Source organism: Tachyglossus aculeatus, chromosome 19 (assembly GCF_015852505.1).
Source record: "Tachyglossus aculeatus isolate mTacAcu1 chromosome 19, mTacAcu1.pri, whole genome shotgun sequence".
In the NCBI taxonomy this organism is placed as follows: domain Eukaryota; kingdom Metazoa; phylum Chordata; class Mammalia; order Monotremata; family Tachyglossidae; genus Tachyglossus; species Tachyglossus aculeatus.
In genome coordinates, this window is record NC_052084.1 from 4,061,379 (window position 1) to 4,078,978 (window position 17,600).

General features: G+C 42.8%; 1 protein-coding gene across 1 annotated transcript in view; it reads right to left on the bottom strand.

Annotated features, from left to right (window-relative positions):
• Positions 1–17,600, bottom strand: part of AKT3 (AKT serine/threonine kinase 3) — a 156,803-nt gene that overhangs the window by 129,247 nt on the left and 9,956 nt on the right. Inside the window, exon 2 of the mRNA XM_038761022.1 lies at positions 13,988–14,149. Within this exon, the coding sequence (XP_038616950.1) occupies positions 13,988–14,033 (46 nt within the window). The 5' untranslated portion in view covers positions 14,034–14,149. The remainder of the gene's footprint in view (positions 1–13,987; positions 14,150–17,600) is intronic.

Consider the following 17,600-nt stretch of genomic DNA (forward strand, 5'->3'; position numbering starts at 1 on the left):
GCTGGCACATAGTAAGTGCTTAACAAATACCATAATTATTGTTATTATTACTATTGTTCTCTGTTAACCTTCTCTTAAACCAAACCATCTTTCACTGACAGCAAGAGAAACGATGAGGGTGAAAAGCGGTGGGGGAAACTCCCTTCGGCACTCCGGCAACCTGTTATCAAAGCCCCAGTCTATCTTCTTGGGGAACATGCCGTAGCCCGAGCCTACTCCTGACTAATTTATAATCTCGTGGGGGACACAAGCAGACACAAATTGCCATATTACACAATATGTACGAGAGTAAGGCCACCATTAAAATCAATTTTAAAATTTCAAGCAAGAGATGAAATCAATACAATTCTCTTACACTGAGCATCCCAAGTGGGAAATGGACTGTGTCTGATCTGATTGACCAAAACAACAACAGGAGCAATAATAATATCAATATTGGTTAAGCGCTTACTACGTGACAAGCACTGCATTAAGCTCTGTGGTAGATAAAAGATAGTAATAATAATACTGAAGGTATTTGTTAAGCTCTTACTATGTGCCAAGCACTCTTCTAAGTACTGGGGTAGATAAAAGGTAATCAGGTTGTCCCACGTGGGGCTCACAATCTTAATCCCCATTTTCCAGATGAGGTAACTGAGGCACAGAGAAGTTAAGTGACTTGCCCAAAGTCACGTAGCCGATAAGTGGCGGGGTCGGGATAAGAATCCATGACCCCTGACTCCCAAGCCCGGGCTTTTTCCACTAAGCCACTCTGTCTCACAGTCTGGGTTGGAGGGAGAACAAACGTTGCATCCCCATTTTACAGATGAGGGAGCTGAGGGACAGAGAAGTGGAGTAACTTGTCCAAAGTCACACAGCAGACAAGTGGAGGATCTGGGATTAGATTAGGTCCACTGACTCCCAGGCTAGCTAGTGCTCTCTACCCTAAGCCACACTGCTTCTTGTATTTATCATCACCATCAGTGGCATTTATTAAGAGCTTACCGTGTGAGGAACACTGTACTAAGCACCTGGGAGAATACAACAGAGTTGGTAGACGTGTTCCCTGCCAACAATGAGTTTACAGTCTATTTACTGCAGCACTTGGCACAGAGTAAGCAGAGCACACCAAAATACCATCATTACTCTCAAAACAAATAAACATGAGGGCTAAAGTGGCTAATAATGGGACCTGACCACCAAATGAATGAGATAAATTCAGCTAAAATACAGAGTCTAAACCAGAGCCATAGTTTACACGAGGCTGAATTACACTTTCTTAGAAAATTTACGGTTCCTGTCCCAAGGTTTTGAATTTCACAGGCAGAAACAATTTTGCCAATGCTGTCACCTCAAATGTACTTGAATTCATGAAAAAGTCTAAAATTGTTCATAGGCAGGTTCGAACTAACAGTTCTTTAAATCAACACGAATTCAAACAGAAGCAATCTACAAATCATGTTCAAAAGCCAATTAGAACTTGAATGGGAAAAGAAAATCTGTAGTTCAGTTACTGCAATTTTTAAAGAAATGCCAGAACCACACTATAGCCAGAAAATAACATATAAAATTTAAAAAGCTGTATGATATTTACATTTTTTAAAAATCCACAGGCCCAAAAATTTGCACCACTCCTTCCCATAAATCACCAGTGTCAAAGTGATCTATAATCATCATGATGGAAGGAAATATTGTTTAGCTCAGTGAAATACAGTGCTGAAAGTTTTAATTATACCAAGAATTATTATTTAGAGGTCATGGACCTGTAGTAAACAACAGACAAACTTGACTCAGCAGCTACTGCAATTTGGGGATTTTACCAAGTTGCAGTAAAGAACACTGTGTGATTTCAACCAGTATAAACAAGTAAACACTCAATTCTAGGTAAACAACAATTTATGGTGAGAGAAGTAAAAATATCTTTGTGGGCAGGTAAATATTTACTATTTCATTTGCAAGGTTGAGATATATACATCAGGCAGTTAAAACCCCTGGCCTTTATGGGCAAAGTATGAATTCTAGGATCAAGAGAAAAGTCTAAATACATTTGGGAATGAAAAAAATGTTACGATCCAGTAGGGGACTGAAACGTATTTCCCCTAAATTAACATATACACACAGTGCCTTGGATTGCCACACACCATTTATAGAACCTCAGGGCTACTCCACATTTCCACTAAAACATTTTCTGAAAATCGAAGATTAAAACTCATAAGCATTTCCACGCGAGAAAGACGGGTGAAGCCTATTTTTCATTAAAACGGCTCTGTCTTTATACGAATGTTTTCCTAATACCGTAAGACGTGTTCGATGATTCTATGATTCCCCTGAAATTGGAACTAATTTCTAAACAAAAGGTAGATAACTTCAAGGCTTCTGAGATAAAAGTTCACTTGCAATTAGAAAAGTCACCAAACTTTGGCCTGCATCCAGAAAGAGAGCTCACAGGACAAAGATGCAGAAATTTGAGGCCCGAGGGATTATCTCACCATCTAAGACGTTCACGAGACCCAGTGAATACTGGGTCTGGAAACCAGGCCTGGAGAAAGGTTAAAGGAGAAGGCAGAGAGGAATTTGTAAGCCTTTGACAACTGAGCACAGATGACTATAGTAGCCATGAACCACTGCCTGTAAACTCGTATCTAGACTGCAATCTCACTGTGGGCAGGGAGTGTGTCTGTTATAGTGTACTCTCCCAAGCATTTAGTACAGCCCTCTGCACACAGAAAGCGCTCATGAGATATGATGGACTGAATGAAGATGCAAGGAAATCTGTGACGGAGCAGGAAGAGCCCGGGAAGGAAATCAATCGTACTTATTGAGTGCTTACCATGTGCAGAGCACTGTACTAAGTGCTAGGGTGAGTACAATACAACAGAATTGCCAGATACACCCCCTGCCCATAACAAGTTTACAGACTAGAGGGGGAGACGGACATTACTATGGATAAGTAAGTAATTTGTAAGATATAATTAAAAGTGCTGTGGGGTTTGGGGTGGGGTGAATAGCAAATGTCCAAAGGTCACAGATTGAAGTGCAAAGATGACTTAAAAGGGAGGAAGACATGGGGAAAAGAGGGCTTAAAACAAGGAAGAGCTCTTGGAGACGTGACCTTAGTGATGTTTTGGAGGAAAGGGGCCCTATGGATGGGTCATGGTTAAAATCTGAAAAGATCATAAAACCTTAGTGTAGGAAGGCACTGGGAGAATAAATAAAACTGGATTCATAGGAGCTTTCTGACAGCATTTTTTATGCTCCTCTGTCCTCCTAATATCGCCGTTCAGATGGAAAGAAGGATCCTTGTTAAATGCGGATCCTCTGTCCTTTTAACCCAACACTCAAACCTATCTTTTGGTGTTCCTGGTAGTCACGACCCAAATAGAGGAGACAGAAAGACCTTCCAGAAGTTGGTTTACATTTCTGTCAGAGGGTCAGGGGAGACAAGAGAATCCCAAATGATTACCCTGTCAGGTGCGGGGAGAAATCCACTGGACAGCGGTAGAGAATAATGATAACTGTGGTATTTGTTAAGTGCTGACTATGTGTCAGGTGCTGTACTCTGTACTAAGCGCTGGGGTAGATACAAGCAAATTGGGCTGGACACAGCCCCTGTCCCACCTGGGGCTCACAGTCTCACACCTAACACCTAATAAACTGGGAAATTCTAGCTAATGAGTGGGCTTTCTTCATTCTCAGTAGCATCACCAACTGTGGCAGCAGCATTTATAGAAGATAGAGGACTGTCCTAGGTGCTTGGGAAGCATATGACAGAAGGGGAAAAGGCTGGGTCTGAAACTGTACTTCACTGCATTCTTCAAACATTTCCTCTGTTGTCCATTTTTCACCACCCTATTTCAGCTCCCCACACAGCAGCTGTTTGGTTATCCTACTCTGGTTTATTCCACACCCACACATCCAGCATAGCCAAGAGATGCGTATTCATTCATTCATTCCATCAATCGTCTTTATTGAGCGCTTACTGTGTGTAGAGCACTGTACTAAGCACTTAGGAAAGTACAGTACAACAATAAACTGTGACGTTCCCTGCCCGCAGCAAGTTTACAGACTGCGGAGGAGGCAGACATCAATACAGATAAATAAAATTACAGATATGTACATAAGAGCTGTGGGGCTGGGTGGGGGGGGGGGGAGAGCAAAGGGAGCAAGTCAGGGCGACGCAGAATGGAGTGGGAGATGAGGAAAAGTGGGGCTTAATCTGGGAAGGCCTCTTAAGGAGATGTGCTTTCGATAAGGCTTTGAAGGGGGGGAAGAGTAATTGTCTGTCAGATTTGAGGAGGAAAGCTTGTAGCCTGGTCTTAGTCAAGGATCCCACTGATTGTGATCCTGTCTTGGCCCATAAATGGTTCTGAAGGACCTCCATATGGTGTCCAAAGTGGTATCTGAGGCAAGTAATTATTTATTTATATTAATGTCTGTCTCCCACTCTGGACCATAAACTTGTTGTGGACAGGGAATGTATCTATTTATTGTTCTATTGTACTCTCCCAAGGGCTTAGTACAGTGCTTTGAACTTAGTAAGTGCTCAATAAATATGACTGAATGAATGAGTAAATGAATGAAAGTCCATATCGAGCCACGACATAGGCGGTTGACTAATAGTTCAGTTGGGCAGAGCTACAGTTTGGCTCTGATTTTTGAGGCCAAGTTGAGGGAACAGTCTCCCAAAGAACACACTGGCCCTCTTGACTGGGTTTTCCCCTTCCAAGCTGATCAGTGCATCATTAGACACGGTGCCCCCGAGGTAGCAGAATTCTGGGATGTCATTTGGTCCCATCTGTCAAGGAGGATCTTTGAATACGGTTTAAGGTTGGCACCTTTCCTCCTTTTTCTTCTGACAGCGTCAGTCCGTAGCACTGGGCCCATTGAGTAAACTGTGCCCTCAGGAGACTCACACAAGCAGATGATTCTGAATGAGTCATTGGCCTGAATTAGTTATGGTAATGGTGGGTATTTGTTGAGCGCTTACTATATGCCAGACAGAGGGGTAGAACGAGTTCATGAGGTCGAATGCGACTGTCTCTAGCACTCTGGACAGCGTTCGCAGTCTGTTGGGTTGGGAGAATATCCTGGAGGCCAGGGTTGCATTTGAATATCAGCATCAAGGTTCTTTACTGCATCCTCCAGTGGAGGTGTAAAGAGTAAGCCAAAAAGAATCAAACCAACAATGCCACCCTGCTTTTACCCAAGGGGTATAAACCCTTAATTCTGAGGTGCCAACTTGGGCCCTCAGAAAGGATCTTGATAAACTTTTTCTTTTTTTAACGGTATTTGTTAAGTTCTTACTATGTGCCAGGAATTGTTCTAAGCGCTGCGGTAGATACAAGTTAATCAGGTTGGACACATTCCCTGTCCCACCTGAGGCTCATGGTCTTAATCTCCATTTTAAAGATGAGGAACGGAGCCACAAACAAGCGAAGGGACTTGCCCAAGGTCATAAAGCAAACGAGTGGCAGAGCCAGGATTAGAAACCAGGTCCTTCTGACTCCCAGGCTGGTGCTCGAACCGCTAGGCCACCCTGCTTCTCAGCAGAGCAGGATGTTCTTACTGATTTTCAGAGCCCAGGTCTGCATCAGTTCCTTTCTAAAGACTGTGAAAACACCGTAGATATTTCACTATTTCTCCCCCCCACCCCCCACATCTATGTCTGTAATCTAAAGCGATATAAACCGTAGACCTACACTGGTTTAAAGTTATGCTGTAATTGAACAAAGAGTTAATGATCTTCTTTGAGAGGCAGTTCAAAAGAAGTACAGTCAGTATTTTACCACCCACGGAGAGCAGTTTGAGGCCACGATAGTTCCTGGAAGCTGGTTCTTTCACCTCTCTTCTCGAAAAGCCCCATTGGTTGTGATGTTGGTAAAATGCTAGGGAATCTCTCAAGACGTTCAGCCCTTCTGAGCTTGTAAACCTCCGGTCTGCCATCATTCATTCATTCATTCAATCTTGTTTATTGAGCGCTGTGTGCAGAGCACTGTACTAAGCACTTGGGAAGTACAAGTCGATAACATATAGAGACGGTCCCTATCCAACAATGGGCTCACAGTCTAGGAGGGGGACACAGGCAACAAAACAAAACATGTAGACAGGTGTCAAAACCATTAGAATACATAGAATTATAGCTGGGTGCTTTATCATCTTTCTTGCCTGGAGAACTGAGAAGTTGAAACGTGAGCCGCATCCTCTGTACTGTAAGCTCAGTGTGGACAGGGGACGTCTCTTCTTAGAGAAGCAGCGTAGCTCAGTGGAAAGAGCATGGGCTTTGGAGTCAGAGGTCATGGGTTCAAATCCCGGCTCCGCCAATTGTCAGCTCTGTGACTTTGGGCAAGTCACTTAACTTCTCTGTGCCTCAGCTACCACATCTGTAAAATGGGGATTAAGACTGTGAGCCCCACGTGGGACAACCTGATCACCCTGTAACCTCCCCAGCGCTTCGAACAGTGCTTTGCAGATAGTTAGTGCTTAACAAATGCCATTATTATTATTATTATTATTACCAAGAAACAGCATGGCCTGGGAGTCAGAAGGACCTGGGTTCTAATTCCGACACCGCCACTTGTCTGCTTTGTGACCTTGGGCAAGTCTCTTAACTTCTCTGTGTCTCAGTTACTTCATCTACAGAATGGGGATTAAGATTGTGAGCCCCACGCGGGACAGGGACTGTGTGGTATTTGTTAGGTGCTTACTATGCACCAGGCACTGTACTATCATCATCAATCGTATTTATTGAGCGCTTACTGTGTGCAGAGCACTGTACTAAGCGCTTGGGAAGTACAAGTTGGCAACATATAGCGACAGTCCCTACCCAACAGTGGGCTCACAGTCTAAAAGGGGGAGACAGAGAACAAAGCCAAACATACTAACAAAATAAAATAAATAAATAGAGTAATAAATATGTACAAACATATATACATATATACAGGTGCTGTGGGGAAGGGAAGGAGGTAAAATGGGGGGGATGGAGAGGGGGACAAGGGGGAGAGGAAGGAAGGGGCTCAGTCCGGGAAGGCCTCCTGGAGGAGGTGAGCTCTTAGTAGGGCCTTGAAGGGAGGAAGAGAGCTAGCTTGGCGGATGGGCAGAGGGAGCAGGGCATTCCAGGCCTGGGGTCGATGGCGGGACAGGCGAGAACGAGGTATGGTGAGGAGATTAGCAGCACAGGAGCAGAGGGGGCGGGGTGGGCTGGAGAAGGAGAGAAGGGAGGTGAGGTAGGAGGGGGCGAGGCGATGGACAGCCTTGAAGCCCAGGGTGAGGAGTTTCTGCCTGATGCGCAGATTGATTGGTAGCCACTGGAGATTTTTGAGGAGGGGAGTAACATGCCCAGAGCGTTTCTGGACAAAGACAACCCGAGCAGCAGCATGAAGTATGGATTGAAGTGGGGAGAGACACGAGGATGGGAGATCAGAGAGAAGGCTGATGCAGTAGTCCAGATGGGATCGGATGAGAGCTTGAATGAGCAGGGTAGCAGTTTGGATGGAGAGGAAAGGGCGGATTTTGGCAATGTAAGTGCTGGGATTGGCAATGTAAGTAAGTGCTGTACAATGTAAGTGCTGTACTAAGTGCTGGGATTGATACAAGTATATCAGGTTGGACACAGTCCCTGTCCCACATGGGGTTCAGTTTAATTTGTACCTACACCAGTGCTTAGAACAGTGTTTGGCATATAGTACGTGCTTAACAAATGCCATTAACAAAAAAAAAAATGTTCCGTTATACTGCACTCTCCCAAGTGCTTAGTGCTCTGCACCCAATAAGCACTCAATAAGTACCATGGATGATATCTTTACAATGGCAGACTTTTTTTTTCTGTATCGAATATCTCAGTGGTTGAAGATTTGACCAAGGTCTGGCTGAAGTGTAGGTTCTCTCTCTGCATCCAAGTTTGTCACGAAGGTGAAGCCATCTTCAAATTCCTCAGAGAGTTGTTAGACTCTCCCGGACCGCAGCACTCCACTAGTGATGTATAAAATATCAAGTTCTTGTTTCGGGAAAAGCCTGTGTATCCTGAGACCTCTTTACGGCTGGCCTTCTTCAATGTGTCCCGATGTTCCTCACCGTTGTTCCTTAACTTGATTTGTATGTCTTTTAGACTGTGAGCCCACTGTTGGGTAGGGACTGTCTCTATATGTTGCCAACTTGTACTTCCCAAGCACTTAGTACAGTGCTCTGCACACAGTAAGCGCTCAATAAATACGATTGATGATGATGATATCCCAATACCAGTTTCCGTAAGCCCCTTTCCTGTCAGGACCATGGAGAACTGTGAGGCGAGGGTGATGGATTGCTTGTTTTACGGAAAGTCTCCCTCCATCCCTACCAGGCCCCCGCCTCATAGCAACAACAGGGCAAAGTGACCACCGCCAGGGCCGCCATCTGTCACAGCTCCTCCAGGAGCAGCTCCAGAAGCATCCAGGTTCCAAACGGTACAGAGAATAACTCCCCACGGGCAGGGTCGACATACTTCTGAGGAAAGACTACGGAGCAGATGGCGGCTAGTTGCCTACCCATCATGGGAGAAATCTTGCCTGAAGCACTAGATGGAAGCGATAGACTTATAGCCCTCCAGACCATACGCTTTCTGTGGGCAGGGAATGTGTCTACCAACTCTGTTACCCTCCCAAGCGCTTAGTACGGTGCTCTGTACACAGACAGCGCTCAATAAATACAACTGATGGAATAAGAGATGAAATGGCCCTAAGAGTCAAGGGAAATATGCTTCTGAAGGGGGGAGGCTTACAGGCATACCAGCAGTTAAAACCACCCCACAACAGAGGAACCTCTTCTGAAAAAAGTGGGCTCTTTAGCAATTGGCAAGCTGAAGTATACATCAAGTGTGAGTTCCCACAATGGAACCTTTGAGAGGAAACGAACACAACAAATGTTGCACACCCCTGGGGCTGCTCCAAGGGTGTGCCCAGAGGGCTATTTTTAGCGTGGGCAAGAAACTAGTTTTGAGATGGGACCTTCAAAATAGGAGCAAACATCCTGGTGGCAAAACCACTCGCTAAGCGGTTCTCGGAGGGCTACTCTATGGCAAATGGGGGGTAGGGGCTGGTGGGAGGGAGGGGTCCAGGTTGGTCAGAACATTCCAGAAAATGCTCATTTTCCAGGTGTCCTATTCGAGGTTCACTTCAGCCACTTCAGTCCTTTGATGATAATTTTTATTATCATCATCAAGAACTATGATGATACTGTGTGCAGAACACCGTACTAAGCACTTGGGAGAGCACAAAATAGCAATCTAACAGACACATTCCCTGCCCACAATGAGCTTACAGTCTACATACAACTTAAAATGCATTTTGGCAACACAATGACCATTACTGCAACAACAGAAAAGGATACAGAAAAGCGAATTAAGAAGGCCAGTCTGGGCTTTGGCAGACTGCTAAGAAGAGAGTGGCAGCTCTGTGGTGTCAAGATCCAGACCACATTAAAGATATACAAAAATATTATATTAGATATCATCATGAATCATTAACATCAGTATTATGTGTGTATATGTACACACATTGTACACATCATCACCATCATCAATCATATTTATTGAGCGCTTACTGTGTGCAGAGCACCGTACTAAGCGCTTGGGAAGTACAAGTTGGCAACATATAGAGACAGTCCCTACCCAACAGTGGGCTCACAGTCTAAAAATATTAATGACAATAATAATAATAGCAATAATAGCATTTGGTAGCCATTTACGGTATGTAAAGCCCTGTTCTAAGCACTGATAATCAAGATTGAAGATTATCATGTCGGACACAATCCCTGTCCCACATCGAGCGCACAATGTAAGTAGGAGGGAAAACAGGTGATAAATCCCCATTCTGCGGATGAGGCAACTGAGGCACAGAGAAGTGAAGTGACTTGCCCATGGTCCCACAGCAAGCAAGCAGCAGAGCCGGGATCAGAACCCAAGTCCTCTCGATTCCTCAGGCCTGTGCTTTTTCCACTAGGCCCTACTGTTTCCAAAGAGAACCTCCTCTCTGGCTGGGAGACCTGGAATCCCAGGACCCCTCAGAGAGGTTCCATGAGAAGGTAGCTCACTTTTCCTTCATCAGAAGACAAACAGGCACACTGTCACTCTTCAGCTCTTTTCCCATTTAACTAACATCTGAGCAGGAGGCATGTCTACTTACTCTACTCCCAAGCACAGCCTATGAGCCCGTTGTTGGGTAGAGACCGTCTCATATGTTGCCAACTTGTGCTTCCCAAGTGCTTAGTACAGCGCTCTGCACACAGTAAGCACTAAATAAATGACTGACTGAATGAATGAATAAATACCACTGATCCATGGATACACTGCTCATCCCCCAAAGGCACACCAGAAAAGGTGCGAAATACAGTGCGCAAGTGTGCAAAAGACTAGCACTACTCACTATTCGTGATTCAATCTCACCGTCAGCAGTGGCGGCTTTGAAATGATGGGCAGTTCTCTACTACAGTGTAAGGCCCGCCCCTTGAAAATGAGAAAGGTGGAAAAAGAACAAGTGCACAGTATTCAAACCAAAGACTAACCAAAAGTACCACATGAAGGGGGGGGGAGGGGGGGAACCCATAATAATCAGCTTCTATATACAAAAAGATAACAAGAATATAAGAAATGTCACGTCTAGGTCAGACCAATGCCCATTATTCCAACTCCAGCAGAGGCAAAAGGAAGCTTAAAAGAGCAGTATAATGGCTAGGGATGTATCACCTAACACCCCTAACTTTTCCTTCTTTCTTCTCTGGTAAGCCATTATGGATTTCACATCCACACTATCATGCAATCTCCTCTTGACCCAACTAATAGTTTCAGTCTGAGGGAATTGAAGGTTATTTGTTTACTCTCCATCCTGTGAAGCCGGGCTTTTTGAACAGATCATCGTGATATGCAAACCCCAGTTCCGTCTTTGCAACCCTGCCCGAACTGATAAATGAATTTCACCCCCAGAGCCCTTCCTTCAAAGACCCAGTACGGCTAGGTCTTCCAGCTGCAGAGAAGACTAACTTTTATGCAGCAGCAAAACCCTGCCTTCGATACTCTATAATCGCCAATTGTTGGAGATGTTGCAGAGAATCTCTTAAAACTGCAAATGTAATAAAATAATTTCACCCCAAATGGATAGAAAGTTAAGTGACCTAAATCTCCGGTTTCCAAAGCCCGTTAAAAAAATAAAATTTTATTTTCACATCCATCTAGAGTCCTTTTAAAAGCTGAAACACTCAAAATGGGACTTCTCTAACATATCATGTGGTTTCACAGTCATCGTTGCAGTTAGGGAGACATGCTCTCCACTACAGAAAACACTTGCTGCTGTGTAGTAAACAGGAAATTATACTGTCATTTTCATTCTCCTTAATCACTTGGGAACTTATTTTGAAAGGCGTGCTGTGAATGAAACACGAACAAAAGACCTACATCTATCTATTTTCTGAGGTTTTAAAAAAAAAGAAAAGCGCTCCACTTAAACTAACCTTACCAAAATCAGATAGAAAATTGGGATCACACCTGAAGTCTGTTTCGACCACGGCAAAAAGGAATGCTTTGATCAAGTATGAGAGTTGGCACTATTTGTGGCTTTCTTCCATCCAATACCTTATAAAACTGCATTCCAAATTTCAGCTACTCAGCAAGTTTACTCTAAGAAACTTTCCTAGCTTGAAAATGATGATATTAACTTATCTAGATGATATCTCTTCAACAAATTGTATTATAATGAATGTCCTTACATTTGGATTGGCATCCTTTATCTCCCTCCCCCCTCCAGCCCCACAGCACTTATGTAAATATCCATCATTTTTTTATTTATACTAATGTCTGCCTCCCATTCTAGAGCTTATAATCTTACAGTCGTGGGCAGGGAACATATCTATCAATCTGTTACACAGTGCTTTCCCAAGCGCTTAGTACAGTGCACTGCACATAGTAAGGGCTCAATCAATACAACTGAGTAACTGAACGTTACCCAGTCCAATACTTTATGCTCTTCAATACCCTTCACTCTCTCTGGGGTAACAACTACCATAAATCTGAAATGAATTAAGTCATATAAAAAAGGAAAGGAATTCTTTTCATTTGAAAGTGCGTATTAATAACTACAACCTTTGGTGAAAAGGGCCACCACCTAAGTATTTAAAAGCTCTTAAAGACAGGACTCAATTCTGGAATATTCTTATCCGTTAAAATCATCTTTTGTGATTAGAGTCAAGATGGAAGTAAAGGATGTAGACCACCGACTAGGCTAAAACTGTAAATCACGACACATTTCTTTAAATTACAAATTTTGACTAGCACGTATTAAATAAAACTGATCACCCACAATCTTCCTCAAGATAAACACCACTTAACCAATGGTCTGATATGCATAAATGTTGTACTCCATCCAAAAAGCAATCCATAGAAACACGTAAGACAGGAACAATGAGGCTACCAGCAGTACATAAGATCAGGAAAGCATTTGTTCATATAGTCAACCTTCAAAATGACTAAAACACCTTGAGTAGGATTTTTTTTTTCAGTAAACTGTCTCCGATAAACTGAGCTCTTCAATTCTCCAACTTCACCTAGACTGGAATGAAAATACCACTAAAATAAGTTGTCGCTGAGTTTTAACTATGTTTTCATTATGAGAAATATCAGAAAATCTTAGCTAAAATAACCTTGGGCTGAAAAGGCCAAAACAATCATTATTTTTAGTCAAAAGATCAAAATGTAAACACCTTTCTCCAAAAGATACCTGGTTCATTTTTGCAAGAATACGCTAAACTGCTAAAAACTGAATAGCACAAAAACTCAGATCAGTGTGTGGTCTAATAAACTTCTCAAGAATATGGAGGAAATAGATGTTTAAAACTGAAAAATAGCCAAAATACTTTTCAGTGAGTAAACACCTATTTTATATACACCTTGCATTCAAAAGGTAAATGTATGTAAAAGATGCTATATATAAAATATCAAAAATCCAAGCATTTCAACCAAAACAATTTCCTCTAAACTATCTCCTAGATAAACTTTTAGCAAATAGTCCTGGTATTAGTAGGAAACCTCAGGAAAAATAGATAATTTTATAAAAATTACTACAAATGGCAAATGAATGATAGTAGAAAGACCCACGATAACTTTGAGAAAAGAACTTCACAAGAATCAACACCACAATCTTAAGAAACGGTTTTCATCCTACTCAACTCGGCCACGTGATATTTGTACCAAAGTCTCTATTTTCCTACTTGGACACTTAATATGTGAACAGATGACCTCACAAAGTGCGAATTACATTTTGTAAAGAATAGTTTCTCCCTTGACCAAACCTGATGCAGTTTCACTAAAAACTAAAAGCAGACAAAGCCAGACACAAGGCAAGTTAAGACAGAATTAAAAAAATCTAAGATGCATATTTATTCATCCAAATGCACATTCCTTGCAATCCTGACTCCAGCTCTACTACACCTCCCAAGCAATGTGAATCTATAAATATATTTCCCCGAAAATCCATTTTACAATAAAAAGGATATGACATTACTAATGCACTGTTAGAACAATTTAAACTTAAATCTTTTTCAGTGTTTTAAGAAAAGCTCAGAAAAATCAGTACATTTTTAGAACTAAGGATAAAATAATTCTCAATCATTTCTCTGTGATGAACATTTGTGACCCCTTCAGAAATCCTCAAAACTTTCGATTTTTCAAAAATAAAAAAGTTTCTCCCAAACATCCAACTCCGAGTCAGGAGGTCAAGTCTCGCACCGCGGAAACTCAAGAGCTAAAAACACCCATTTCTAAATTCAACCAACTCTCCCACCTAACATGCTGAATATTGGTATTATGCTAAACACTGCCATCCAGTAGGATCTTGCGTGTGCTACACAGTTGACAAGGTGGTGTAGAGAGATAACGTTTCAAACGTTAAGATTTTATTCCTGGAAAACAATTCTAGGCCAGCCCGCCACCGAACCGTAGTACAAACTAATTTTTCTTTTCACGAATCTTTTGGGTGTCTTTAGAACTTACCCCTCTTCTGAACCCAGCCTTCTTTCACAATGGTAACATCGCTCATGATGGTTCCCTTCTGAGCCCCCCAACTTGGAGAAACGATACTTTGTGTTGTCGGCTCTGGGGGGTGGATTCTCTTCTGGGGCTTCTGCCCTTCCCACTCTCTAGTGATGACTCAGCCTGGAAGTAAGCATTGAAGAAACAAAAATTTCTTTTTTTTTCCATTCTTGCAACTCAAACAGCAATAACAAACAACTATTTCTTTGTAAATGTTTTCCACTGCCTGACCCCATGTAAAAAGTCTGACTGTTCAACCCAGGGAATTTATTTATTACATTCTTAGATTATGATTATGATTCCCTGATCCTGGGATAGGGCCCAAAAGACCATGGAACTTGGGAATAAAACACCAATAAAGAGTATTGGAAAAAAAATCAATGTTACAGGTGACCAGAATGTTGCAGACATTTTACTTAGTCTTAAAACCCATGTATTTTAGCTTAAGTCCGTTTTATAAATACATCTAAATGTGTTTGCTCCTTTCATATGGCTGGAGGGCATAGGTTCACATGCAATCAGGGGTGTGTGTACACACACACACACACACATCCTGCCTCCTCATCCCCCCAGATTATTAGAATGGTGTGGAGGCTAATAGAGACCTAGACTTTTTGCCTTTTTCCCCTAGACTGTGAGCTCGCTGTAGGCAGGAAATGTCACTGTTTATTGTTGTACTTTCCCAAGTACATAGTACAGTGTTCTGCACACAGTAAGCGCTTAATAAATACGACTGAATGAATGAATGAGGAAGCCAAGTACTGTTCTCTCCAAGTACTGTTCTCTGTAGAGAAGCATTGTGGCTCATTGGAAAGAGCACGGGCTTTGGAGTCAGAGGTCATGGGTTCAAATCCTGGTTCCACCAATTGTCAGCTGTGTGACTTTGGGCAAGTCACTTAACTTCTCTAAGCCTCAGTTACCTCATCTGCAAAATGGGGGTTAAGACTGTGAGCCCCAAGTGGGACAACCTGATCACCTTGGATCCTCCCCAGCACTTAGAACAGTGCTTTGCACATAGTAAGCGCTTAACAAATGCCATCATTATTATTATTAAGTACTGTTTGAGCTATTTATCTTAATGTAGCTAATTTGCATCGTCCCATCGTCCTATCACTGTTCGGAATTTACTCTTATTTGTTCTATGAGCCTTCTCCACTCAGACTGTGCATTTCATTCATTCATTCAATCACATTTACTGAGCGCTTCCTGTGTGCAGAGCACTGCACTGAGCGCTTGGGAAGTATAAGTCGGCAACATATAGAGACGGTCCCTACCCAACAATGGACCGAGACCTCATCCGAATTGATCATTTTTGAATTTACCCCACCACTATCAATCAGTGGTATTTATCGAGTGTGCGGAGCACTGTCCTAAGGGCCTGGGAGAGAATGATACAATAGTTAGTAGACAAGGTCTCTGACCACAAGGAGTCTAGTGTCTACAGCACTAACACATAATAAACGTTTAACAAAATAATGATGAGAAAGAGGAATTAAGGGAAGACCTCAAACTAAACCAAGAGATAAGATAAAGATGGCCCACCCAGATAGACGGAGGGCTCCTAACAGTGGTATGTTTGTTGACTGTGAGCTAAGTCAACTTTGTTAGGAAGTAGGAAAAGTGGTGGGGAGAGAGTGCTTTCTAAATGCCAAGTCACTGAAGTGGCTTATTACTAATAGAACACCTGACTGTTTATATTTACCGACTTGACAGTTCAAGTCAACTCCAACTAACTTCAAGATTTCAATCCATCCACCCTATGCCAGCATATGAGGCCCAGCACGTTTGAAGGTGGAATTATTTCTGTGACGTAGCTTCTGGGCAGATCTGTTTGCAACGCAAGCCCTGGCCTGGGCATAAAGATGCAGGAAGCATTTTGGGAGCCACGAAACATCAGTCTAGCTTAGAGAGAATGAGGCTGTAGATTCTTTTAGACTGTGAGCCCACTGTTGGGTAGGGACTGTCTCTATATGTTGGCAACTTGTACTTCCCAAGCGCTTAGTACAGTACTCTGCACACAGTAAGCGCTCAATAAATACGATTGATGATTCTAGACTGTGAGCTCCTTGTGGGCAGGGAACACCCGCTAATTCTATTTTACCATATCTGCACCCAGTAAGCGCTCAATAGATACCACTGATTGATTGATTAATGAGAATACGTCAACCTCATAGTCAGAGACTATGTGAGATCATCCTAAACTTTCCATGCAGAGAAGCCAACTATTCACTTTGAACGGCAAGTGCAAACTTGGGGAGGGGCTGTTGAAAGGGGATGCTTCCCAGGGGATGTGATTTACAGTTTGGGATCAAAGAACTCTGGGTCTGGTGGAGGGGGATTGGGGAAGAAGGGGTTGGAATTCCCGGCCCTTACTCTAAACCCAGTGGACAGGGCCTTGGAGTCGGAGGACCTGGGTTCTAATCCTAGTTCCACAATTGCCTACTCTGTGACCTTAGACGAGTCACTTCATTTTCCTACCCTCCGCTTCCTCATCTACAAAACGGGAACTAAATCCCTGTTCTCTCTCCCACCTGGACTGTGAGCCCCACGTGGGACAGGGACTGTGTCCGACCTGATTATCTTCTATCTTCCCCAGCACTTTGGTGCTGAGCACCCAACAAAAACCACAGTGTGGAAGCATAAAGGCTCTGGCAGTGGGGCCCACAGAATCTTCACCTGAGCTACAGAGCCCACAAGATGCCAGAGGAACCTTCCGTACCCCTGAATTCCGGCTAGGCCAAGGGGAGAGAATCTTCTTTCCTGCCTCTATAGCCCAGCAGAGATGAGAGGAATTTCCAACTGGAGGCCCTGACATGTTCATTCAATCATATTTAATGAGCACTTACTGTATGCAAAGCACTGTACTAAGCTCTTCGGAGAGTACAATACAACAGTAGGCAGACACATTCGTTGCCCACAATGACCTTACAGCCTAGAGAAATTCAAAAAAACTTTTTAATAATTTAAAATGCCTGCCTCTCATCATCATCATCATCATCAATCGTATTTATTGAGCGCTTACTATGTGCAGAGCACTGTACTAAGCGCTTGGGAAGTACAAATTGGCAACATATAGAGACAGTCCCTACCCAACAGTGGGCTCACAGTCTAAAAGGGGGAGACAGAGAACAAAACCAAACATACTAACGAAATAAAATAAATAGGATAGATATGTACAAGTAAAATAAATAAATAAATAAATGAATAAATAAATAGAGTAATAAATATGTACAACCATATATACATATATACAGGTGCTGTGGGGAAGGGAAGGAGGTAAGATGGGGGGGATGAAGAGGGGGACGAGGGGGAGAGGAAGGAAGGGGCTCAGTCTGGGAGTCTCAGTCTCTCCTCTCCTAACCCCTCCTCCCCGACTTAAAACAGTAAATTGTGAGCAACCCTCTGTCATTACTGGAGAAGTCCGGCTTTTTAGGTTTAATAACAAAAATTGCAAGGTACTAGATTTCTATGCCTGGATTCTTTAGCTTAAAAAAAGGCACACGGATTATTATTTTTATTCAAATGACCTGGAAAGCAATTTCAAGACAATCAATTTGTGCTAGCCAGAAAGAAT